General features: G+C 41.1%; 1 protein-coding gene across 1 annotated transcript; it reads right to left on the bottom strand.

The window, feature by feature from the left end:
- Positions 1–10,766: 10,766 nt before the first annotated feature.
- Positions 10,767–26,316, bottom strand: MCUR1 (mitochondrial calcium uniporter regulator 1). The gene is made up of 9 exons (XM_084850198.1): positions 25,843–26,316; positions 24,671–24,790; positions 24,165–24,268; positions 23,179–23,280; positions 22,198–22,239; positions 18,729–18,800; positions 17,970–18,023; positions 15,737–15,851; positions 10,767–15,014 (listed from the first exon to the last, which is right to left on the bottom strand). The coding sequence occupies exons 1-9, from the start codon at positions 26,177–26,179 to the stop codon at positions 14,959–14,961; spliced, it is 1,002 nt and encodes a 333-aa protein (XP_084706324.1). The 5' UTR covers positions 26,180–26,316; the 3' UTR covers positions 10,767–14,958.
- Between the last annotated feature and the right edge of the window lie 284 nt (positions 26,317–26,600).

Genomic DNA, 26,600 nt, shown 5'->3' on the forward strand with positions numbered 1-26,600 from the left:
ACCATTATTCTTTTAGGGTTCTTTTTTGCATTATCAAGAGCAAAGCAATAAAAGAATACATATAATCAGAGAGGTCATAATGTCATATTTTAAAAGGGATATTTTAACTAATTGGTTTCTTGTTACTGTATTTCAAAATTTAAAGTGACTTTAAAACTTTGCAGTCATCTTCATTTTGCTGCACAAACTATGCATTTTTTTTCTCTTGCATATCCATCACCGACCAACCATTTAGGATTTTTTTCCAGTTTTCTCAAATGGTTGGATTCAGACTTGGTCGTGCTTAGATTAGACCCACTGAAATCAATGGAATAAGTTAATCATGGATCCAACCCTTAATGTCTCAGGAAGTACCTGTTAAAGTTTGACTCTCACCCCACCCCCTCATGAAGGGCAGCTAGCCCTGCTGTTATAGATTTGTTTCTGTAAACCTCCCTCCAAGACCCAGGCAGAATGGGAACTATTTGAAAAGGATTTTGCTTTTTGTTTGGGGAGGGGTAAAGGATGCGCACTTACCTACATTACCATATGAATGTTCATTTAGTGCTTTTAAAAGAAAAATGTGTGAGGCTATCCCATTACAGCAATTTACTGTCATTTCAAGTAGCATTTATTTTTATTTTTCCTCAAAGTACATGTAGCCGCCTCCTCCCCTCCAGAACTAGTTTCCCATTCACTGGAAGGCTCTTCCTACTACAGCAGCCTTCCCCAACCTGGTGTCCTCCAGATGTGTTGGACTACAACTTCCAGCATGACCAAGTCAGCCATGGGTTCAATCTCATGCCATTCATCTTCTGCTTGTAGCACAGTATAGCCAAGCCGGTTTGCATTAATCTAGGGCTGCTGATGGGATTTTCTGGGTATAGTGTTGTATTTGTATTCAAACCACCCTCAGGTCTGGCCATGTGACAGTCTCTCTGAACTCTGTAGCCCTGAGTCTATGCATGGTGTGGATATGGTTTATGGCCAATTCAAGTGACCACTGGAATGTAGTGAGGTGCTGTTGATAAATACAGCTTCAATTCCACCTGGGATTAAGTTCCATTGAAAACAGTAGGCCATACTTCTCAGAAAACATGCTTAAGGTTACACGGCAAAATTAGTAGCCCATGGAGTATCAAGCAACATGAAACATACAATTTTATCTAATGTTAGTCCTACTTAAAGTAGACCAATTGACATGACTGGGACTTAAGTTCAGCTACCACTGGATATAACCCATAGTGTCTTGTCTTGATTTGAAAAAGGGATTTGACACTGTACCACCATTAGAGGGGGTACAATACAGTCAGTGTAGTGTGTTGGATTTGCACACAAGATACACAGATTTCAACTCTGTTCACCCATAAAGTTCATGAAGTAGGTTTTGCCTCTTGGCTTTTCCCAGCTCACATGGTTTGGGGAGGGATAAAAGGTACAGTGTAACATAAAAGAAATGTTAAATAAAACAAGTTTAACTCAAAAGAAACAATATTGTAGTAAAATGGTTACTTGACCCTCTTAACTCAAGAAGCATGTCTTATTTCCAAGTAGACAATACTTCACTGGAGAGGTATGATTTGATAATCTAATTTTGGCTTGACCTTTAGAACCCAGTGTTTTGACAGCAGTGGAAAGCTTTCCACTGCTATACTTTTGTCACAGAAGTTTCTATTTCTAAAAGTGCACCATATCATAAAATTAATTAGTATCCTAATGAATGGATACAATACCAGTCAAGGTGGGCAGTTTCAAAGTTACTTTTTTCAAGTGACTATAGCCTTCGTTGATCAAGGCATGGAAAGGGAGCAGTATTACAGCCACAGAACTCAGTGCTAACTCTGTGCGCGTGCAGGCCCTTCTCTCCAACTTGGAGATATTCAGAGGAAGGTGAGAAAACGTTGTGTCCACATACAATCGTACATCTGACTATTAGGTCTGTGTATGCAATCAGGAACCATGTCATAACTTGAGTTTCTCATCCAATCTACTCTTGCCTTCCACTGAATGCACAGAGATCAGGGAACACAGCCAGTCAATACAACAACCTCTCCACGTATCACTTTAATGTGTGGATGGAACATGCAAAGAGGGTTTATACCAGATAAACAAATATCTACTGCAAAGCTCTTTGGGCATATTCAAGTATGTTAACAGTTTTAAGTGCTTTCATTATTTCCCTTGAAATTTAAAACAATGCAAAACAAGTGCATACTATTGATTTTTCATGTCCTAAAATATTCAGAAGTATTCCAATAAAAAATCTCCAAGGAAAGCCTTGAATTCATTTGAACATAACAAATGCTTTTAAATTTCTTTCTAATAAAAGATCTTAGTTTAAATACTTTCAGCGATTAGAAAAGCTTTTAAGATATATGTACAGCATGTAAACATGGTGTACTCTTAGTTTTGTTTACTAAAAGTAAGTCAAATAAACATGTTAAATCCCAAATTGATTACCCGGGCACTGGGAAAAATTCCATTTCAACGTTTTCCAGAAAACCCACATTTGACATAAACGTTTGAAATCATCCATTAATTTGATACTGGTCATCACGTCTCTTCCTATCGCCAGGCAGGCCTACACGTTGTTACCCGTTTGGCAATACTTTATTTTTCCAGAAATAATTCACAAACCAAAGCCAGGATACTCCATGCACTATGTTAATATTGGGAACAAATAAAATTGTAAATCCACAGCTAGGCAATAGCTTTATTAAGGCCAATTAAAATGCCAGAAGTGTGCAAGCTTTTGAGTTCTCCAGAACACTTCATCAGCCTAAATGGTACAAAAAGGGGGGGGCAGGGAGAGGAATAGAAAAATATGAAGATTGGGCTAAATGTTGTGGCCATGAGATCTGCAGCTTAAACTCAGTCTCAAGATGGAGACTGAAGACTGATTAGTCACTGGTAGGTGTTGCTGTGTCCCTGGTATTCTGGTCACCCAGCCACTCTGGGCGATGTACAGCATACAATAAAACAGTTTAAAACAATAAAATTCTACAATAAAAACATTTTCTAAAATACCCTAACCCACCCCAAATGCCTGCCTGAACAACCACGTTTTTAATGCACGATGGAAGCTCATTAAAGAGGGGGCATGGCGGAGTTCCCTAGGGAGGGAGTTCCACAGAGTGGGGGCCACCACAGAAAAGGCCCTCTCCCTCGTCCCCACCAGTCTAGCTGTCCTGGCTGATGGGACAGAGAGAAGGCCATCTGAGGCTGACCTTGTTAAGTGGCTTGTCTGGTGCTGCTGGAGGCGCTCCTTAAGATAGGCTGGGCCGGAACCATATAGGGTTTTAAAGGTCAAACCCAACACCTTGAATTTGGCCCAGAAAACAACTGGTAACCAGTACAACTCCTTCAGCACTGGAGTGATGTGATCTCGCCAGCGGCTGCCTTTAATCAGGCGAGCCGCCGCGTTCTGTACCAGCTGCAGCTTCCGAACTGTCTTCAAGGGTAACCCCACGTAGAGCGCATTACAGTAGTCTAAACAAGAGGAGACCAGGGCATGTACTACCGATGGGAGCAGATGGTGGGGAAGGAAGGGGCGCAGCCGCCATATCAGATGGAGTTGATACAGCGCTGTCCGGCTCACAGCTGACACCTGAGCCTCCATGGGCAGCTGGGAGTCCAAAATGACCCCCAGGCTGCGGACCTGGTCTTTCAGGGGTAGCCGTACCCCATTCAACACCAGGTCAACATTCCCCAGCCTCCTCTTGTCTCCCACCAAAAGTACCTCGGTCTTGTCAGGGTTCAGCTTCAGCTTATTCCTCCCCATCCAGCCACTCACCGTCTCCAGACATTTGGACAGAGATTCTACGGCCAACCTTGAAGATTTGAACGAGAGGTAGAGCTGCGTGTCATCTGCATATTGATGACACCGCACCCCAAACCTCCTGATAGCCCCCAGCTGATGGATCAGCCGTTTAATTTCAACTCTTGTAGAAACCTCGCTCATTGAACCCACTGATTTATGCAATGTGATAGCACTATTAGTCTCAGAAGTACGTTTGACCATCTAAAATTGAATTTCAGAACCTACATTACACGTCAGCACAGCATTTTGTATCTATCATTGTCCATTAGAGAAAAAATATCAACATACAGGATCCGCTAAATAGATCAGAGCAATAACCCATCAATCCTACATTCATATCTCTACAAGTTGCCTTAGTTCCTTCTTTATAATAAAACAGAAACCAAACACTATATTTTTAAGCATAGAATGTTTCACCCACTAAAATGAATGTGGACTCCCCGTGTGCAAGAGATCCATGTGCCTTTCTAACTACATATCAGTCAGTCTGAACCTTATTAACAGGTCAGGTCCAGAAAATGGCTAAACAGAACAGAAAAATATCTAAACACTGTAAGGCATGGCTGGGGAATGCTGGGAGTTGTACGACGTTTTTGTGTCTAAACATGCATAGGATTACACCCTAAATCTGCTTGCCCTGAGCTTATCTTTTTATGTAAACCACCCAGGGAATTATTGAAAGGTAGTGTAAAATACCCCTTCATGGAAGGGGCTTGCGTAACTCAGTGAAGCCATAAGCTATGCCGTGCAGGGCCACCCAAGACGGACAGGTCATGGCAGAGAGTTCTGACAAAATGTGGTCCACCGGAGAAGGAAATGGCAACCCACTCCAGGATTCTTGCCAAGAAAACCCCATGGAACGTATCACAAGGCTAAAAGATATGATGCCGGAAGATGAGGCCCTCAGGTCGGAAGGTGTCCAATATACTACTGGGGAAGAGCAGAGGGTATTTCCAAGTAGTGCCAGAAAGAGTGAAGCGGCTGGGTCAAAGCCGAAAGGACACTCAGCTGTGGATGTGTCTGGTGGTGAAAAGAAAGTCCGATGCTGTAAAGAACAATATTGTTTAGGAACCTGGAATGTCAGATCAATGAATCAAGATAAGCTGGAGGTGGTCAAACATGAGATGGCAAGATTGAACATCGACATCTTGGGAATCAGCGAACTAAAATGGACAGGCAGGGGTGAATTTAATTCAGGTGACCATCATATCTACTACTGTGGGCAAGAATCCCTTAGAAGATATGGAGTAGCACTCATAGTCAACAAAAGGGTGGGAAAAGCAGTACTGGGGTACAATCTTAAAAACAATAGAATGATCTCAGTATGAATCCAAGGCAAACCATTCAACATCACAGTAATTCAAGTCTATGCCCCAACCACTGAGGCCGAAGAAGCTGAGGTTGATTGGTTCTATGAAGACCTACAACACCTTCTAGAACTAACACCAAAAAAAGATGTCCTCTTCATCATAGGGGATTGGAATGCTAAAATAGGAAGTCAAGAAATCACCGGGATAACAGGCAGGCATGGCCTTGGTGTACAAAATGAAGCAGGACAAAAGCTAATAGAGTTATGCCAAGAGAACACGCTGATCATAGCAAACACTCTTTTCCAACAGCACAAGAGGCGACTCTACACATGGACATCACCAGATGGTCAATATCGAAATCAGATTGATTATTGATTAAGATGGAGAAGCTCTATAGAGTCAGTCAAAACAAGACCTGGAGCTGACTGTGGCTCAGATCATGAGCTGCTTCTTGCAAAATTTCGGCTTAAATTGAAGAACGTAGGGAAAACCACTAAACCATTCAGGTATGACCTAAATCATATCCCTTACGAATATACAGTGGAGGTGAGGAATAGATTTAAGGGATTAGACCTGATAGACAGAGTGCCTGAGGAACTATGGACAGAGGTCCGTAACATTGTTCAGGAGGCAGCAATGAAATCCATCCCAAAGAAAAAGAAATGCAAGAAAGCCAAGTGGCTTTCTGATGAGGCTTTACAAGTACCTGAGGAAAGAAGGGAAGCGAAAAGCAAGGGAGAAAGGGGAAGATCTATCCAACTGAATGCAGAGTTCCAGAGAATAGCAAGGAGAGACAAGAAGGCCTTCTTAAATGAACAATGCAAAGAAATGGAGGAAAACAGAATGGGAAAGACTAGAGATCTCTTCAAGAAAATCGGAGATCTCAAGGGAACGTTTTGTGCAAAGATGGGCATGATAAAGGACAAAGAAGGCAGGGACCTAACAGAAGCAAATGAGATTAAGAAGAGGTGGGAAGAATACACAGAAGAACTATACAGGAAAGATCTGAATGTCCCTGATAGCCATGATAGTGCGGTCACTGAACTTGAGCCGGACATCCTCGAGAGTGAAGTGGGCCTTAGGAAGCATTAGTAACAACAAAGCTAGCGGAGATGACAGTATTCCAGCTGAGCTATTTAAAATCCTAAAAGGTGATGCTGTTAAAGTGCTGCATTCAATATGCCAACAAATTTGGAACATTCAACAATGGCCGCAAGACTGGAAAAGATCAGTTTACATTCCAATTCCAAAGAAGGGCAACGCCAAAGAGTGTTCAAACTACTGCACAATTGCGCTCATTTCACATGCCAGCAAGGTGATGCTTAAAATTCTACAAGCTAGGCTTCAGCAGTATGTGAACCGAGAACTACTGGAAGTACAAGCTGGGTTTTGAAGAGGCAGAGGAACTAGAGATCAAATTGCCAACATTCGCTGGATCATGGAGAAAGCAAGAGAATTCCAGAAAAACATCTATTTCTGCTTCATTGACTATGCTAAAGCCTTTGATTGTGTGGATCACAACAAACTGTGGCAAATTCTTAAAGTGATGGGAGTACCAGACCACCTTACCTGTCTCCTGAGAAACCTGTACGAGGGTCAAGAAGCACCAGTAAGAACCAGACATGGAACAACCAAGTGGTTCAAAACTGGGAAAGGAGTACGACAAGGCTGCATATTGTCACCCTGCTTATTTAACTTATATGCAGAGTACATCATGAGAAACGCCAGGTTGGATGAATCACAGGTCGGAATTAAGATTGTTGGGAGAATTATCAACAACCTCCGATATGCAGACGATACCACCTTAATAGCAGAAAGCAAAGAGGATCTAAAGAGCCTCTTGTTGAGGGTGAAAGAGGAGAGTGCAAAAGCTGGTCTGAAACTCAACATTAAAAAACAAAGATCATGGCATCTGTCCCCATCACTTCCTGCCATATAGAAGGGGAAGAAATGGAAGCAGTGACAGATTGTATTTTCTTGGGCTCCAAGATCACCGCAGACGGTGACTGTAGCCATGAAATTAAAAGACGCTTGCTCCTTGGGAGGAAAGCTATGGCAAACCTAGACAGCATAGTAAGAAGCAGAGACATCTCCTTGCCGACAAAGGTTTGTATAATCAAAGGTATGGTTTTTCCAGTAGCAACGTATGGCTGTGAGAGCTGGACTATAAGGAAGGCTGAGTGCCGAAGAATCGATGCTTTCGAACTGTGGTGCTGGAGAAGACTCTTACGAGTCCCCTGGACTGCAAAGAGGTCAAATCAGTCCATCCTAAAGGAAATCAACCCTGACTGCTCATTGGAAGGACAGATACTGAAGCTGAAATATTTTGGCCACCTAATGCGAAGAGAAAACTCTCTGGAAAAGACCCTGATGCTGGGAAAGACTGAAGGCAAAAGGAGACGGGGACGGCAGAGGATGAGATGGCTAGATAGCATCACCGATGCAATGAATATGAACTTGAGCACACTCCGGGAGAGAGCGCAGGACAGGAAGGTCTGGCATGCTATGGTCCATGGGGTCATGAAGAGTCGGACACGACTGAACAACAAAAGTGTAAAATAACTTTAATAAATAAGGCATTTCAAATGTAATACTTAAATACTGAACATTTTAATAAACTTGAAGCACCTTATTTATTAGAGGTAGTAATTAATGCTGCAGGGTATGCATGCAAAACCTAAAAACAAAGTATTCTTTCCACTTCAGGACTACTATTTCTAGGCAGAAGCTACACAAGCATAAATATGTTGTTATAAAGCAGTTGTCATCACTCTTGAGAGCACATTTATTTCCTTTTCTACCATTATGAATGAGTTGAGATCTGTTACTAAACCACCGTTATAATTCCATTTATTTGTTTTGACCTCGTCTTATACGCTCTGTGGGTTTTCTTACTGTTGTCATTCATTTCCCCCCTTTTCCCCTCTTGCATTTCAGTGCACATCCAACAGCAGCGGAGTGGGCATGATTTTTCCTTTTTCGGAGGGTTCTGTCTCTCCGATGGTTAGTTGTCTGACCGTCATTTTTGAGCCTGCTACTCAGCAGCCAGGGGAAGGGGTGCCCCGCGCCTCTTCTTGCTCCTGCCTTGTCGGCTGGGTTTGTAAGAGCGCATACGCAGAGAAAAGTGAAACGAGAAAAAAAAGGGGGTGCCTTGTCTACATTCCCAATACAGGAGCAACCAATACCAGTACCCTCAAGAAGCCCGGAGATTGCGTTTCGATTACTAACTCTACAGTGGTGTGCCTTTAAATAGCGGTAAACAACACAGAAACAGTAAAGTTACAGAACAGGCAGTGTTTTAATATCATTAAAATCCGTAAGGGGATTGAGCAGTACAGTGCAGTATTCGAAACATTATTAATGAAGGTGTAGCTTTGGCCCTACTTGTATGCAAATTTAACCAATCAGTGTTTAATCGGGTCACAGTCCTATGAAACCACAAAAAAACTCAAAAGGACAAAAATTCTTCTAAATTTTCTACTATCTCTAGGTTGATGTTGCTATGCTGATCTTGTACAAAGACACAAGATTGTTAAGCAGACACACATCTTAGTTTGCTCAAGAAGGAAGAAGTGGCATCTGTAGGTCAGTGCACCACTTTTCGAACTTTATATGTTTGTTATATGCCCTGCGTTTTAGTAACATCAGGCCTGAATACTGTAATGCATTATTCATGGGATTTTATTTAATTATTTATTTATTACATTTCTATACCACCCCATAGCTGAAGCTCTCTGGGCAGTTTACAAAAGTTAAAACATTAAAATACAGTATACAAAGTTTAAAAGCCATTTACATAAAAGCATATGGACAATATATATATGGACATATAACTAAAAACAACTTTGAACTAAAAACCATTTAACAAAAAATAAAAATTCAACAATAAAACACAGCTTAAAACACAGCCTTTGAAGTGTTCAGAAACTTTCAACTGCTTCAGTATATGGCAGCTAAGCTGTTGGCAGGAGCTTGTTATGGTTAACTTACATTTCTTTTTATTAAAGTACTTGATTTGCTCCCAGTCTGTTTCAAGGCCCAATTCAAGTTTTTGATGAAATGGTACCTGAAGGATCACCTACTCCTGTATGTACCCTGTGTGACAGCCAAGGTAGTCACTGTGGGCCCTTCTCTGGATGCCACAGCCTGCAAAGATTAAGTGACCAACAGTGGATTGGGCCTTTTCTGTGGTTGTCTCTAACCTGTGGTACTCCCTCATCAATGAGATCTGCTTGTCTCCTTCATGTGTCAAGTGAAGTCCATCCTTTTCAACTGGCTTTTTGTGTGTTCATCTGTTGGTTTAATTCAGTCTGGCTTTGTGTTCTGACAGTATAATCTCTGACCAATTGCTTTTACAGCTCTGTTGCTTTATTCAGCATGTTTTAGTTTGTCCATTATGTATTTTGTACTTTAATATTGAATTTTTGTGATGTTTTACCATGTGTTAATTTGGAGAAAGCCAGCATACACATTTTAAAAACAGTTTCAGAATGAGTTTATGAAAATTATATTGGAGGCAGGCCTCTATTTCATTATGTGTAAAAGTCATTAACAGGGCAGGAGAGTTATCCAATGTGTACACCACCATCCAATTGTATCTTACTTATTTACTGCTTTCACATCCCCAGATGTTGCTTATGAGGAATCTCCGTATTGAGCTGACATTGTGACCAGAATGAACTGAGGCAAAACACTCTGATCAAAAGTTAAATCACCTTAGGTTAACCACTTTGGCAAATCTGATCTTTCTTCATTTTGTCTATCATGACTCCAACTTTTTGGTTTTCAGGAAAACTTTCATATCCACCATGTGTCAGTCAGTGAACTGAGGTTGACCATGCACAAGATCTGCCAGGAACTGATGTTACTCCAGCCTTTCTGCAATGAGGATACAGTTTACAATAGATCTTATATCTGGACAAAGAGATCAGTCTGGAGTACATATGATTCCAGAGAAGACGCCTCACCCTGAATGACAATTCCATCTACTTGTTTTGGAAGGGTGCTAGTTTTCCTGGATTGCTGCAGGACGTGTAACAGCAACAGGAGTATCAGAGCTGGGGAGATGCTTTAACATCATATCCTCTCAGGGGTCCCACCTCTGAGATTAAGTTAATAGCTGTGTACTGAATTATATAATTTTAAGATGCCTTGGGAAGCATCTAGGTTGAAAGGTGGTTAAATCTACTGGTTAGTTTAGAGTTCCTCTCCTCATCGAATTCGTTAAACTGGAAATTAAGTTAGCTTCAGCGTACTAACATTTTAACTCCTTTTTAAACAAATCCATAGCCCTGCTCTCCTGGAATGAGAAGGAGAATAAAAGAATAAAAGCTTAGATTTTGCCACTCTTATACAGTACTTCAAAGTATGTAAAACTGCATTCTGCACCCAAAGTACAGATAGTTCTACTTATATGTAGATATAAGCAGAAACTCTGTAGTCCAGTTCTCTACAGTCCAGTTCTGTAGGTCTAGACTAGGGGTAAGCAGCCTGGGGCCCTCCAGTTATTTTGAACTATAATGCCCATCATGCCTTACCACTGGCCATGTTGACTGGGGCTGTGAGCTCTATTCCAAAACATCTGAACGATGCCAGATTGCCTACCCCAATCAAGACAACACATAATATTAGGAGAAAAAGACCACATTATCCTAAATCATTTAGTTATGAGCAAAGAGTTTATTTCACATCAAAATATACTGGCATTAAGTATATCCAGGTCTCCAGCCTACATGTGTAGTACAATCCCAGAAACACTTTAGTTTAACCATTAAAAATCTCTTTGTAACTTATGGTTTAACACAGAAAACTTTTAAACCATGCTGGAAAACAAGAGAGACAATAATTTAGGGCTTGGTAGCTAGAAACATGATTGCAATAATAAAACAATGTTTAATAATTAAACTGAGAAAAGAGTAGCATAAATTAATCAACCAGAAAATGCAGAATAAAATGTGTGGGGGGGGAGTTTATAGTTCTTTGGCATCAGCACAGGAAGCCAAGCATAGAAAAAAGGGTGGTGTAGGGGAAACACAGTGGATCTCATTTAAAAAATACCAGTGAAACAATTAATATGGTCCTTAATTCACCATTTATATCCTATAGGCTCAAAACTTATTTAGGGTCACAGCCTATCTTTCAGGCGGAAAACAGGTAATATGTAGCACTCTAATATACACAAGGCAATCCAAAGATAAAAGGTTATCTTCCCTCTACTTTAAAGTGAGCTTCTAGTGTTACTGGATACTGCTGAAATTCCACCATTGTCTCCTCACCTCTGTCAGGAATCTGGACTCCATAATGTAAAAATAAAATTAAAATGAACGAACTTGATTTTCATTTTATTTTTACATTATGGAGTTCAGATTGCTGTTTTAAAAGTTGCTGTTTTAAAAGTTAAAACAAATGTGGGGGATTTGGGTTGCCTACTGCAAATATAAATATTGCAGCATAAGTGAGTATAAGGGGGACAAGGGAGGGACCTGCAATGCTCTGAGGCCACAGAAATGACTGCAGAGCTACTAATGAATACTGTAGTCATACTATCTTCACGTGGGTAACTTCAGAGATCCAGCCACTAGGAAAAGGTTTTAAGGAGCATTTCATTTCAAACTAGCTACTATGTAGACACTTCCAATCTAATCTTGTATATGGTCCCAAGCCTGAATGCATTTACTCATATGTAAAACCTTCAAGGAAAAGCCAAATGGTAAAAATGTATAGCTCAGCCCTAAATACATTTATCTGGAAGCTAGTCCCACTGAATTCCAAGACTTTGATGTGACCTTAGGGTAGAATCTAATGGGGCACTTATGCCCCTGCCAATTCTTTTCTGCCCCCATCAATTCCCTTCTACAAGCCAATCGTATAGGATCATAGTTATTGTACTGCATTTGTACTATAGCTAAGAATAAAGAATCAGAGGGAGCAATCCTATGGCTGCTAGTCAGCAGCTAGACAGCCATAGGATATCTGGTTTTCCAGGAACGGACTTTCCTCCCCATCCGCGCTGCCCTGTGCTCCACGCTCGCAAGAGGAGCACGGAGCAGCCAAAACAGGGCATTCCGGGGGTGGGCGGAAATGCTGGTACAACATATTCTACAGCCTCCTCCCCCACTCTGCCTTCCCGCAGCTACACAGCCGCTGCTACACGCAATCGGCTGTATAGCTGCAAATGCAGGGCAGGAAAAGTGCGGAGGGAACAATCCCGTCCATGCTTCTCCTGCCCTGCACTGGATAGGCAGTCACCTCCAGATTTGGAGGCGGCCGCCTATCTGCATAGGATCGTGCCATACTAGAATTGAACAGCTTTTAAAACTTAAACTATTTAGGTATCTTGACCAAGCAAGGTATTTCTTTACAAAATATTATATGTCACTAGTTTATATTAGGTATACAAATATATAGTTACACAAACACTTCAACTAAATTCTATCAGCTTACAAATAAAGAAGCTTTGGAGCTGGAGTTACATAATTCTTCCAAAATAGTTTTATATGCAGTACACTGGCAACAATGACGAAAAGCCAAAAAGTTTAGTGCTAGCTTCCTTAGTATGTTGGAATATTCTCACATCTTCCATATTATTAAGCAAATCCTACTCATCTACTTTTGTTACCTCTTCTTAGGGCTCTGTGTAAAGTTAACTGAAATGGTACAAGTAGCAGCAACCAACCAGGTCACTTTTTGTAGCCAAAATTTGTTCTTGGAAGGGCATATTAAACAAAGTATGCCACTTAGAATAATTCCAAAGACAAAAAGTTAGACTGCAAAGATTTCAGTCTCTGAAACAGGGATGATAGTTGATGGCCTTCTTGCCAATCTCTGACAGCTCAAAGTAAGAGAAGGGAGAAAATATTACATTAAGAGTAGGACAGCCCAAGATATTTTTGCTGGAAAATGCCTACCCTCCACTTCATGCCAAGGTGCAGAGTACCCAGACTATTTTGACACTTGAGGCAGAAAATCCCAGAAGTGCTTCTCCCCTCTTGGGTAGTAAAAATACAGTAGCAATAAATTAAGTAACTATCAATTTTCTGCCTTTTCATGACAACCAAAACCAGCTGACTGAGGTTACATTTTCACTCAGCGTAACAGTTGAACCCGCCTTCGGAGTGGGGAATATGTAGTAACTATTGAGAGTTGCCACAACAGAATGGTTGAAAGAGAACCAAATTCCTACAGGCCATTTCAGTGGAAGTCAATCAGGGTTAAATCCAATGTTATGCAAGTGAGGCCATCCACTGACACAATTTTCCTTCCCCTCCTCCCACCACCTCCCCAAATCTGCTCGAGGGTTCCCCAACTCTCCAAAGCAGATTGAGGTGGGACACGTGGGGCTGCAGGGGCATGGCGAATTCAATCTGCCAGTGGTGTCTGCTCCACTAGTGGCAGGACACTGTTGGATATAACCCTGCACGTGCAGACGGATCTATTCCTTTCATTTAAATGAGTCAGCGGTCTATAGACAAGGCTCTCTGAATCAGAGCAATTATGTGAAAGTCTGTTCTCAGTTCAGTGGAACTTATTTCCATGTAAGTATTTGAGGACTGTGCCCTAGAAAGATATTTTTAGCTGAAGTCTCTAGTCGGTTTAGGAAGGATTGCTTACAAAAGAGTTAAATCCATCAGTGATTAGTTTATACCATTGTATTCCACAATATTGGCCTTACTACCAAGTACTCACTAGTAAATGTTTTAAAACAGTTCAAGACAAGTCCTAAGATAAGTGCATTTTCTTACTGTTGGGTTGCATTTAAGCTTGCCTTATGCTTTAATTTTATTGTCACCATGGAGATAGTGAAAAACATCTAGCTTAGGCTGTAATCCTATGCCCATTTACCTGGCAGTAAGCCCCACTGATCTACTTTGAGTAGGCATTTATGGTATTGTGCTGTCAGCCTCTTATTTTCTCTCCAATAACTTTTTTAACCTTATTTTCCACAATTCCTTAGCAGAGGCCACTCTCTTCTATCAACCAAGAAGTCTTCAATGTCTATCTAAAATGGAGTGTTTAATGCTAATGCATCTCATGCATTAATGCTAATGCATCTTTGGTTTCTTCATAATTTATCAAGATAACAGCCAGGATGTAGTTTCTAGTATACTGTTCATTTGGCATTTGCTTATCATAAAATATCATTAGTTGGATGGATATTTTCAAAAGCAGATCACAATGAAAGCAACCCATGTGTTAAAATACAGGGACAACAAATCTTTTCAATGTGTTATCAACACAAAGGAAATATGCAAATTATGATTTAACTCAATAATTTCTAACTCTGAAGAAACAATGGGCAGCATCCAACTGTGTAATTCTGCTAGCGCAAATGATGCTGCACTAGAAAAAACTAGTTCCCAACTATTTGTAAGATGAGAATTCAACTGAAGTTACATTTGCACAACCAGTTGCACAAGTGTAATGCACAAGCACAATGCACAAGCGCTTGTGCAATGGAAAGATTCTGTAGAGCCGCACTAACAGTATTTGAGTTTGTGGAATGACTTTGTTGGATACTGCTCAATGTTAAGGATGATTAGAGCTCCCCCCCCCTCCCCAGTTAGTGCTGAATTCTGCTTTTAGAACTGTAGCCCAGAGATACACAAAGGTTTAACTGGATGGACAGGACTCTGCAAATTATAGCTGCCTGTGACTCAGGTCACATTTCTATCAATATTTTGAAACTTGCATTAATTTTCAGGCACATTCTTTAGTTTTCAGTTTACATTCTGCAGTTTAACAAATAAATAACATAGCAGTGACTGTTTGAATTAAGTACTACAATATTTCAGCTAGGTGACAATGCATTTAAGGCAAGATAATACAAGTCTTTTAAAAATAGATGCTTTGTTATATCCATAAACGGTAAAACCCCAGTGCGACCGTAAGGCATGTAAATACTGAACCTGGAAGAAAATAAGGGTGGGGAAGAAAGCATACACATTGGCTTATTTTAATTCTTATGAAAATACAAGTCTGACAACACAGAAATATGAAACTGTTTCAACATATGACTTAAATCCTGCCTGCAACAATGCTTTGTTAGGTATCATGAAAACCAATGGGATTTGCATGCTTGTACGATCACAGTCTGTGATCTGCATTTCCAGGATGCAAGGACAATTTTAAAGGGCTTTGAAGGAAGAGGGGTCGGGAAGAAAGAAAGAAAAAGAAGACTGGGGTAAAATACTACTGCTGAAAATACCATTCCAAGATAGATATTACGAGAAATATAAAAATAGTTTATCTTATTCAAATTGTTTTATACATTTACAATGTGCATACATTTATACACAATGTATATATTTTTTCTTGAAAACATGCTAATGGATAATATCGGATTTTTGTGGTGAAATGTATCACAAGTCAAATCTATATAATCTAACAAAACAGCAACAGAAGTAGTATTATACACAGCTAGATGAGACATTACATCAGCAAAGATACTAATACTGAGATACTAATCGGAGGTCTCTATATTCTAAATAAACCTCCACTACATAATTAGTAACTCTTGGCAGGCAATCAGAAACCATCACTTTAGATGCAAATAATATTAAATATACACATGCATAGTCGACAAGCAAGACAGTTGACTAAGCACATCCACGAAGACAGAACTACTTACCTGCTAAATATTTAATGTTGTCAAGTTTGTGTGATTCAAGCATTGTTTTCAGACCTGCAACTTCAGTGTCAATTTTCCTGTCTGTCTGTGTTAAAGCTCGATCTTGCTGTGCATGCTTAAAAAAAAAAGTAGTGCTTCAATACAGTTTAAACATTACCATTTAAAAATTAAGTCCACATCTCCAAACAGAAATACTTTAACATTTTATAGAACACAAATGCTCTCTTTACTATTGCTACCAGGTCAATTTTTCTATTTGTGCGATACTCTGCCAGTTTCTTGGGTCTAACATTATTAGACATATATTTCTAGGTTCTCTCCTCCCCACCTGGCTATTAAAAATTCACTCCTCCCAAGAATTATTCTTTAGGTTGTATGTCTACCCTAATAGTATCTACTTAGGTATTCTCAGAGAATCTACAAAAAAGCGTAGGACACTAAATCTGAATATACACGAAAGTAGTGACATTTTTTCAAAATGTGAAAATAACACTTCTTATTTGGAAGTAATTTCTGCTGAAATAAAATGGGATATACTTCAGAGTAAAAATAATTAGGATGGAATCTATATGTGTTTCTAAAAGATTAGATGCTTCCTACATGCAGTACTGAATCATCAGAAACAAGTCCAATTTGGCATATTTTCCCATATGTACAAGTATTCTTCCCACATGCTTAAAACACTCTTATGTTTCCAAGTTGAGAAAGTGTCAAGAGATGCATAGATTAAAACACACCACCTGCAGTTTTACTCCTATATGCCCCAAGAGCTCAATCTGCAAGAAAGAACTACTGAATTACAAATGGTGGTGTTCTAGAGACTAGACATCATGCCCCAAAGGAAAAAAAAAGTTAGAATTGTAAACATGTTGAGACTAAACCATAAACATTAAGCATGCCAGATTTACTTCTCTCCATGTATACCTCAAAACACAGCTATTTTTAGAGGGGAACTTTTGCAGATTTCACAATAAGTGTACACAGGGGACCAGCCAGGTTCATTTCAAATGTTATTTAAACCCTTCACTGACCTGGACCAAGCCCTCAAAGGGCAGTCAAGTCTTCACTCATATTGCCATTGGAGATGCATGTCAATCTGGGAAGTTAAAATATACTTTGGAATGTATAGCACTTCAGTACTTATTGATGCAAAGGCCTAAATTAGAAGGAAAAAATCTAAGGGCTCTCCTTATGTTCAGCCTAGAAATTCTAAAATGGACTCTATTTTTAAGGCTGACTTCTACATAAAACTAATCTTCCAACAGTTTCGTATCAATCATGATTTTGAACTCACCTAAACTTTATCCAGAAGAACCTCATGTTTTATATTGCATTCATATTATTTTGTGACTTTTAGTTGGGCCTAAAAAAGGTATTACGTGAATATGGATTTTTGATTTTTTTTATTATCTACACTGCCACCTTTGCTGATTGTTTTCATATTCAATTAATATAAAATGATAAGCAACAGCTGTCATTTTGCACAGTGAGGAATCTATTTCTACTTCAATGCATAAATATTTAAATGCCTTGAACATTAACGTAATGTATGTAAGCTTGCACAACAAATATGGAGGGGAGTATTATCCTAATCAATTTGTAGAGATTTGGGCGCGGTGGGTGCCCACTTCCACTCCATGCTTGTGACCAAGCTGGCTGGAAGTGTGTACAGCTGGGGCAGGCGCAGCCTGAGGTAGTTGCTGGGCATCCAGCACCCTTCTACTGACACTTAAATGCTGGATGGAGCGAGAAGCAGCAGTAACAGGGCCTGGAAAAGTAGCGGTGGTGGCCACCTTGACAGAAGACAGACAGAACAATGAGGAAGGGGGAGGTTCCAGGAGACTTTGGTAAAGGCGTTTGTAAGGTAACTGCCCATTGCTTGTGTACACCAAAAGAAGGGGAAGGAGCTGAGAGATTCTGGGTACAGTGGCAAGCCAAGTTTGGAAAGGGAAAAAAGAGCAAAGTCAGTGTTCTTTGGAAGGGGAGGAAAGAGGGATAGCAGTAGCAGTGAAGAGGGGAGAGGCTAGGCTTAGGCATTAAGAGTTAATTACAACTGCTGCAGGAAAGCCCCACTGAAAATACTTAACCCTGCTCAAAGGGTGAGAACGACCCACACACTCTAAGAAAAAAGACAGAGGTGGCCTCTAAGAGGTTTTCCTAAAGATTAAAGGTTCCATCACTGTTCCCACACAAGAAGGTAACCTAACACAATAATTAAGCTTCTAGTTCTTACCAATTCCACTATTTCTGTTTTCATTTTCAACAGTTTTCTCTCATTAAGCGAATACTGAAAAATAAGAGCAATGCTTTAAAAAAAAGCTCCTGCTTTTCAAAAACCCCCTTTTGTTTGCACTTTTCATTAAACACTGCTTTGTTTCATTTTTAACACCTTCAAGTATCACTGCATTAACACTGTGCTTCAGTTTGTGTGTGTTTTGACACCTTCCAGGATCACTGCAACAGCTTCTGACTTTGAATGTTCCATTCTGCATTCTTTTATGCGATGACCATGCCAACATTACAAGTTCGCTGTTGCCAAAAATACCATCAGTTAAGTTTTAAAGTTTATACTTTACACTATAAGTTTATACTTTTAAACCTACCCTGAACTAGAAAAGACATTATATCTTCCAGTTTATTTTTGGACCATACTTGCTCTGTGGTTTTTGGAATATGCCAGACAAGTTTACTTATGATTAAGTGTAATATTGACAAAGTTCTCATATCTATTAGGCACTCAGAAGAGTCCAATATGTGGAAACAATAAGCCTAAAATGTTTTTATTATTTTGTGAGGGATGAATGTTCTACTTACTAATCATGTTTTAAATCCAGTAGTATGTCCAAGTGTCACCCTAAACTAAAACACAATTCCCACAGATGATTTACATAATCCTTAAGACAAGCAACTTCACAGACTACAAATAACATCTTTGTCTAAACTATACACTGTGGTAATGTTCCTGAACAATATAAGAGAGAAATGTACATACCAATTCTTTTACTCTGCTCTTTTCTAGATTGAAATCTAGCTTGCTGTCTGTACGAACTTTGGAAGTCTCATCCTAGAGAAAAATTGTACAATACTAAAAATAATGCCTATATCTTGACATACAAATTCTTTTATCATTTCAAAATAAAGCAATATTATATTTGATTTTCTTTAATATTCTGCATTGGGTTATTCCAGAAGTTTGGAAATATTTTTCAGCCCTGCCAAACTTTTTCTCCTACTGAGCAGTCCCAACCTAGAGGGATAAAAAAAGAAGTGTCAGCCTGGGTGAAAGCATGCACAGGTGTACTATACTCAAATGTTTATTGACCCAGTTTGCGTGGAACCAACCAACCATGGATTAATAAACCCATTAATTAGACCATGATTGGTCAAGGTCATGGGGGAGTGAGCAAGCAGTCTCTTGCCTGCCGCTTCTGCTTTGCATCCAGTTTAGAAAACAACCGAGGAACGCCCTGTGATGTGTGAATCCAGAACACTGGGTTATGGAGGGAGAAACAACCTAGAGTTTTAACCCAACAAGTCATGGGTTAATACTCTGGGTTACTTCCCCCCCTCAACAACCGAGTTCCAGGTTTGCACATCATGCCAAACAACCCAGGAATGGGACATTCTTGGGTTGTTTTCTAAACCAGATGCACAACAAAAAATAGCAAGAGGGTAGGAGGCAGCATGTTCACTCACTCCTGTACCATGGGTTGTCGTTACATGCAAACTGGGTCACAGAGACAGTTTGCACAACTCTACAAACTGCAAGTTATCTATACAGGTAGTTAAGGCACACCTTTAACACTACTGATGAATGGTTACCCAACTTTAGAAACTAGCTGCCATAATTCCAAAGAACTCAATACACATTTACTGCAGCTATGACGCAACATCCACTGACCTTTAGAAACACCCATCAATGATTTACTTATTCAGCAGCTATAAGTGGTTCAGCTCAGCTAACTTGAGACAGCATTTTACATCCCAGTAACAATTCTGACTAATTGACAATGCCACCATACAAGCAATGTTCATAAGCAGCTGCACATTTCAACAAAGTGTTCAAGAAGCATGGTTGGCTGGGGGATGTTGGGAGCTGCAGGGCTTATTTGTCTAAACATGCAAAGAATTGCACTTTCCCCCCCATCTAAAGTAGCAATAATTCTAAAAGAACCATTTTATCTGAAGGGCACGGTACAGAACACAGTGAGAACATGTTTGAAGAGAGCAGCATCAAAAGAGCCGAGCAGCCATACTACAAGGTAGACAGAGAAGGGAACTAAAAAACACAAACATCTAAGGCAGCCTTCCCCAACCTGGTGCCCTCCAGATGTTTTGGACTTCCAACTCCTATCAGCCCCAGCCAATAGTCAGGAATGCTGTGAGTTGTAGTCCAAAACATCTGGATGGTACCAAGTTGTGGAAAGCTGATCTAAGGACTTGTCTTCATTCACATGCCACTAAAAAAACTGCAAACCTCACCTGATCCCACTGGTTAATACATGACTGGAAACAAAGCCCTATGAAGGGGGACTGAAAGAACTGGGCATGTTTAGCCTTGAGAAGACTGAGAGGAGATATAATAGCACTCTTCAAGTACATGAAAAGCTGTCAGAGAGAGGAAGGCCAGCATCTCTTCTCGATCATCCCAGAGTGCAGGACACGGAATAATGGGCTCAAGTTACAGGAAGCCAGATGCCGGCTGAACATCAGGAAAAGCGTCCTGACTGTTGGAGCAATATGACAATGGAACCAATGCCCTAGGGAGGTGGTGGGCTCTCCCACACTGGAGGCATTCAAGATGAAGCTGGACAGCCACTTGTCAGGGATGCTTTGACTCAGATTCCTGCATTGAGCAGGGAATTGGACTCAATGGTCTTGAGTCCTCTTCCAACCCTGCTATTCTGATTCTATGACTAATGATGAAAGGTTTTCCTGTATTCTGTTCCTTTATTGCTATTTTGTTCTGTTTTATCTGGTTTTTAATAAATTTCGTCTCTATCCTGTTTGTATTGTTCTGTATGTTTAAAAAAACACCAAAACTTTATGTAAACTGTTTTGAAGGACCTGGTCTGAAAAGCAGTATTAGAAATACTAGAGATAGTTATTGCTGCTGAAAGTCACAAGGCTCAGGCCTGGAAACAAACCTTAGTGGTTTGGCAGTGCTTGACTAAAAACAAGAGGCAAGCACGAGAGACCTCCACATTCTTTGCCTGCTTGGATTAAAATGCAAGCTGAAGAAGACTTCTGGGTTTACCACTGATTTGCATAGCTATGCCTGGGGAAACAACTACTGGGGAAGCAAATGCCCACCTCCAGCAGGGGACTCTGTCACCCTGTGGGTATAGGCCTCCATCCCTCAGCAGTGGGTTTCTGAGATATAGCACTGGAAAGCAGTCCCATGCAAAGGTATGGACTATTGTCTTGTCTGTTTCCATATGCCCATAAGGTCTGCTTTCAGAAGGTACACCTGTGGAAAATTAGAAATTTCAGATTTTCCAACTGCTTGGCTCATTTCCAAGTCAATCCAATGTGAGCCAGGGGAAGCTATCCATCTCTCATTTTAACCACCACAAAGAATGCAAGGAAATGTCTTTTCTAGTGTGCTCAGAAGTGAACATTTTGGGGACAATGATGAAATTGAACCCAAATCAGCTAGTGACGCCAGAAGATATCTTTTTGGCCTTCTTGCTGGAGCCATCTCAGTTAGGCTCATCTTATAATATGACCTAATATTTCTTGCTGAGACCTTGCTGGCATTAATTTCCTTTGGGCGATTTTTTGTGGCAGTTAACAAATAACTTCGTGTTCTGCGAGCTGAATGATTCTTAGGGGTCTACAACTTTATGCACCAGAGAAAGCAGGCCCTCCTCACTCTAGGGAGCACAAGCCCCACCCCTCCTTCTGAACGTGGGGTTCAGGGGGTTGTCCCTGCAACTGCACTGAGCTTCCAAGGCACAGATGAAGCAATATGGTGGGCCACACCTTTTCTTCACATCAGCATTTTTAATGGAATGGGTACAGAAGCACTGGTGCAGACATACCCCAAGATTTCATAACTTAAGCAGGTATTACTGCACTGTCATTCTGATTCAGCAAGAGTTAAGCAGTACAAACGGTTCCATGTGGTTCACTCTTCTAGACAGATGCTGTATGTGGGCAGGAGCAAAAACCCTGTATCCAAGGTTGTGCACACAGTAGACAAATAGTTGGCACCACCATCTTTAATAATGCTACTGACTTGTTTATTCTCAGAAAGCACTGGTAGTCTTACAGTGCAATCTTGTACATGCTCACTCAGAAGTACAACCAACTGAATCCAGTGGTGTTTTCTCCCAAGTAAAGAGGCTATAAGATTGCAGCCTTAAAATATCATCTTACAGAAAGGCCAAATATGCAACATGTGTAACTAGAATGTTATGTTTAGTAAAGTTATATTATACAGGTATGAAGTATCTTACCATTACTTGCCTTTTTAGCTGCCGAAGTTCAAGTTTTATTTTCTTTGCATTAAAAAAAGAGAATAGACATTAAAGTTACATAAATGCAGAATACAAATGTGGTGATTCATACGCCAAAGTTACAACCAACTGATTTGGTTGCTTTGATGCCACAGAAGGACTAATCAAGTGGGGACTTTGGAATTCCAAAACGAGTGTCTCCAATGTCAATAAACTGTTAAATTACACTACACACACTGCCTACGTGACAAGGATTGGGTCTAAACTAGGTAAGGGCATAATCCTATGCATTTAGATAGGAGAAAAGTCCTACAACTCCCAGCATTCCACAGCCAGTACAGCTGGCTGCGACATGCTGGGAGTTGTAGGACTTTTGTTCTGTCTAAACGTGCATAGGATTGCACCCTAAGTAGCTTTGGAGCTTTCAGCAGATAGATGGGCAATGCTTACACCTCTTGTATGCAGTTATGAGGAATAAAGAAGCCTTCCCTTCACAAGAAAATCAGTACATAGTTTTGCTTCTCTTAAGCTAAACAGCAAATGCACTTAACAGATTGTGACTGCTGTATCTAACTGTGGAATATTAATAACTGAATTAAAAGATGTACCATATTTCTGCTAGACAGCATACCAAAATGCCACTGAAATCAAAGGGACTTCAGCATACTTCACTTTCTCTGCATTGCAAAGTACTATTTCGGTAAATTCAAAAGTCATCTCCACATATTAGTTCTATGGTTGCTTTTTTATGGTTCCTCTTTTAAACAGACCAAAACCACAGCCAAAATGCTTGATAAGTGGCATATAGCAAAACCAAAGGCTAATTAACAAGCTTTAACAACTATAATCATTCTCTTCACTTCCAGATGGGGGCTGAGGCTGAGCAGACTCACTACAGAATTTCCAGCCATCACAATGAGCAACAGATTTATTCAATGTATGTTGCATAAATAGGTCTGAAATTTTTAGAGTTACTTTTACCTCATTTTCTGCTCGGAGTGCTGAAAATTCACTCTTCTCCAAAATAATCATATCTTTTTTCACAACACCAATATGAGACATAATCTGCTGAAGAGCAATTTCCTTTGAAAAGAAAGAAGGAAGTGTCAACCTAGTAGTACTAATAGCATCATTATAGCAATGATTCTTTTTGAACTGGTATTCCACAATTTTGAACTGGCTGAGGGCTTCATCCAGTCAAACTTCAGAGGAGTCTAGCTAGGCTAGAGTTCCATTTTCCCACATCCTGCCCAGGTTGCATGGTGCATAGAAGGAGGGTTGGATGGGAAAATGGGTAGAAAGAGTATATATTTTATGGCACAGTATCATCTGAGCCAGCCTTTCCCAACCTGTTGCCCTCCAAACTAAAATTCCCAGAATCCAGCTAGGTTGAGTAAGGCTGGCCTAGGCCATACTGCACCATACACTAGATTATATCATGGTTCAAGCGGCTTATTCAAATCATGCATAAAACTGTTTTTCAGCAGTCAGATAGCACTAGTTCCCAACATGCTAGAAGTGGAAATGGGTGGTATGCAAAGACATCCCATTCCTCACAATGACCTCTTGCTTTGAAATTGTGGGTTAAACAACCCAGAGTTAACCTACAATTCGTTGTTAGGTTAGCTTTGGGTTGTTTAACCTATGATTAACCCATACTGTCTGGTTTTGGACATTACAGAGCAATTTCCGATTGGGGGCTGCATACTCAAAATCATTATGCACCACAGCAAATCATGGGTTAATTAACCCACAATTTACCATCACTACATGCAAATGGGGCACTTGACTGAGATTCAGAATTAGAGTAGACCTACTAAAATCAGCGGGACTTCAGTTAGCCATTACTAACAAGTCCCATTCATTTCAATTAATCTACTCTTAGTATGTCTAAGTCTGGATCCAACCCAATAGTTAATTTGGCTAAGGCTGGATATTAAAGAATGTTTCACTTTTATGTATCTAACCTGTTGTACTTTTGTGACCATGTCCTTATATATAACATCCACGTTGCTTTTCATGATGGTCATTAAAGCAGACACAACAATCTCAGATTGCTGAGTAGTGAATCCTAAAAAAAATAAAGTTATTATTTGGCAGATGTTAACAATGTGCAATTCACACACAACAAAAACCTCAGAAATAGCGCAATTCTGCGCATAATAACTCAAAATATTAAGTCTTCTGAGCTTATTCCTGATTAACACAGGTTTAGGATTGCCACCTAAATAAACAAACAAGGCCCCAACAGAATACATTTCCTTTTTGCAAGGTAGGTGCATGAGAAAATTCAACAAATTTATTTTCACCAAAATATATAAGGATATACAGAAGAGGAAAATCTGGTTTTGACAAGGAAGAATTTGGGGAATTTGCCAGACTATCTAATGAAAGCTAATGCTCATTATTAAGGTAACACAAGCAATAACTCATATTGTAGAATGCATATTGATATATATAGCAGAAAAGTTACCATTTTGCTCCAGGAGGCACACAAAGGCATGGGTGTCAAAATAAAGCTTCCTGCTTCCCGACAGAGAAAAACTACCCTTGCTACTTTCAAACTGTGGAGGAGATGTACAGATATTTACATCTAAAGAAGGAAAGCACACAGAAATAAGTATTAACATAAAGCAACATATTAATATATGTAATACAATAATTCCTCCAACCTTGGATCACAATACACCTCTACAGTTTAGCACCATCATTTCCCCTTTGCCATAAAGGGGCAAGGGTTTTTCACATACTCCCAGCTTTAAACAGACAGGAGAGATTTTTGTAAGTGCAACTACACTTACACCACAACTAAAGCAATTCATAATTTGTTATTTTTATCCGAAACAAAATACTTTCAATATGGAATTTTCATAATCCTTATCCCATCTATCCTAAAGAGTGTACAGCAGACTTACAGCAATAAAGAAAACGTACAAAAACGTTTCTTGATCTCTTTATTGCATGCATATTGTAATCTGAGGATTAAAACACACATTATTAGCTAATTCCAAAGAATACTTTAGCACAGTAGGAATACAATCCAAGGACTATGAATAACTTTTTAAAAACTCCATCAGATTTCGAACAGGTTACCAAAAAAGCACATGCGCCATTGACAACGAAGTGGTCAGCTGCGGTTCGATCCTTCTCCGGATACTTAAAACCCAACAGACGGTTGATGTGCATATTATGAAAAGAAGCTACTACTTTTAGGCCGCAATCCTCTGCGTGCGCAGACTGAAAAGACGTCCTACATCTCCCATCATTCCCCAGCCAGCAAATGCAATTCTAAAAACCGCTGCAGGACGCAATCCTATCCATGTGTTTAGACAGAAAAAAAAGCCCTACAAATCCCAGCATCCCCCAGCCAGGCTAGCTGGGAGCTATAGAACTTTTCTCCTGTCTAAACACACGCACAGGACTGCGCCCTTAACCTGCCGTTCGCAAGCAGCAGCAGGGAAGCGCCGAAAGGCTCTGGTACCGATGCCAATTAAAACTTTCCCGTGAGGTCAGCTTGCGAGCGGAAGCCCGTGAGGCACCGGCATTCGCATGATGTGCACAACTAAGCAACCGACACACACACACACACACCCCTCCCTCTCCCGGCGGATCCGCTTCCCCGTTCTCCTACCAGCCGCCTCTCACCTCGCTCTTCGACGGCTCGGCAACGACCCGCGCTCAGGCTGAGGAAACGGGCGCCCGCCCCAAGCGAACAGGCGCTGCCGGCGCAGGAGGCGGAGCCGCGCGACACGGCCGCCGCCGAGCCCGCGCTGCCGTCTCGGCCGAGCCCGGCCGGCGGGTGCGCGCCGCCGCCAACTCCCAGCGCGAGGGAGCCCGCCCGCTTCCAGTCTCCTAGGCAACGGCGGCGGGAGAGCGGGGCGCGTGCGGAGGGGAGGAGGCCGGCGCCTGGCTCCCGCTGAACGAGGAAGAGCCCCTTCCTCCCACTCCCCACCGCGACGGCTGCGGCCTGGCCCCTGACCATCCCCGCTTCGCCCTCGGCTGGCGGTCAAGGCTCGAGGGCGTCGCTTCTTCGCTTCATCGCCACAGCAGACAGCCGGCCGGCCGGCCGGCCGACCGCTCGCTCCTTCCGACCGCCCGGCCCAACGGCTTGCTTGTTCCGGCAGGCGCTACGCATGCGCCGCTCCCTTCTTCTGGGCGCTCTGGCGTAGCGAGGAAAAGCGAGGCGCTACGTCCGCCACCTCCTGGTCGGAAGTAAGAATTTCCTCCCGCGAGCGATGACAAAGGGCCTCGTCACGCGGAGCTTTTAGCCTGCCGCTGAGGTTGCTCCTTCACGGCCGCTTGCGGGCTCTTCACGCGACGCCGTAGCCCTCCCGCCCTAAATGCCCTTTGCTCCGTTTTTAAATAGCTCGCAGGTAACGAGCTATTACCCCGTCGTGTTCCGC

This window comes from Heloderma suspectum, chromosome 4 (assembly GCF_057233095.1).
Source record: "Heloderma suspectum isolate Gila_16-S chromosome 4, 16-S_ref, whole genome shotgun sequence".
NCBI lineage: Eukaryota > Metazoa > Chordata > Lepidosauria > Squamata > Helodermatidae > Heloderma > Heloderma suspectum.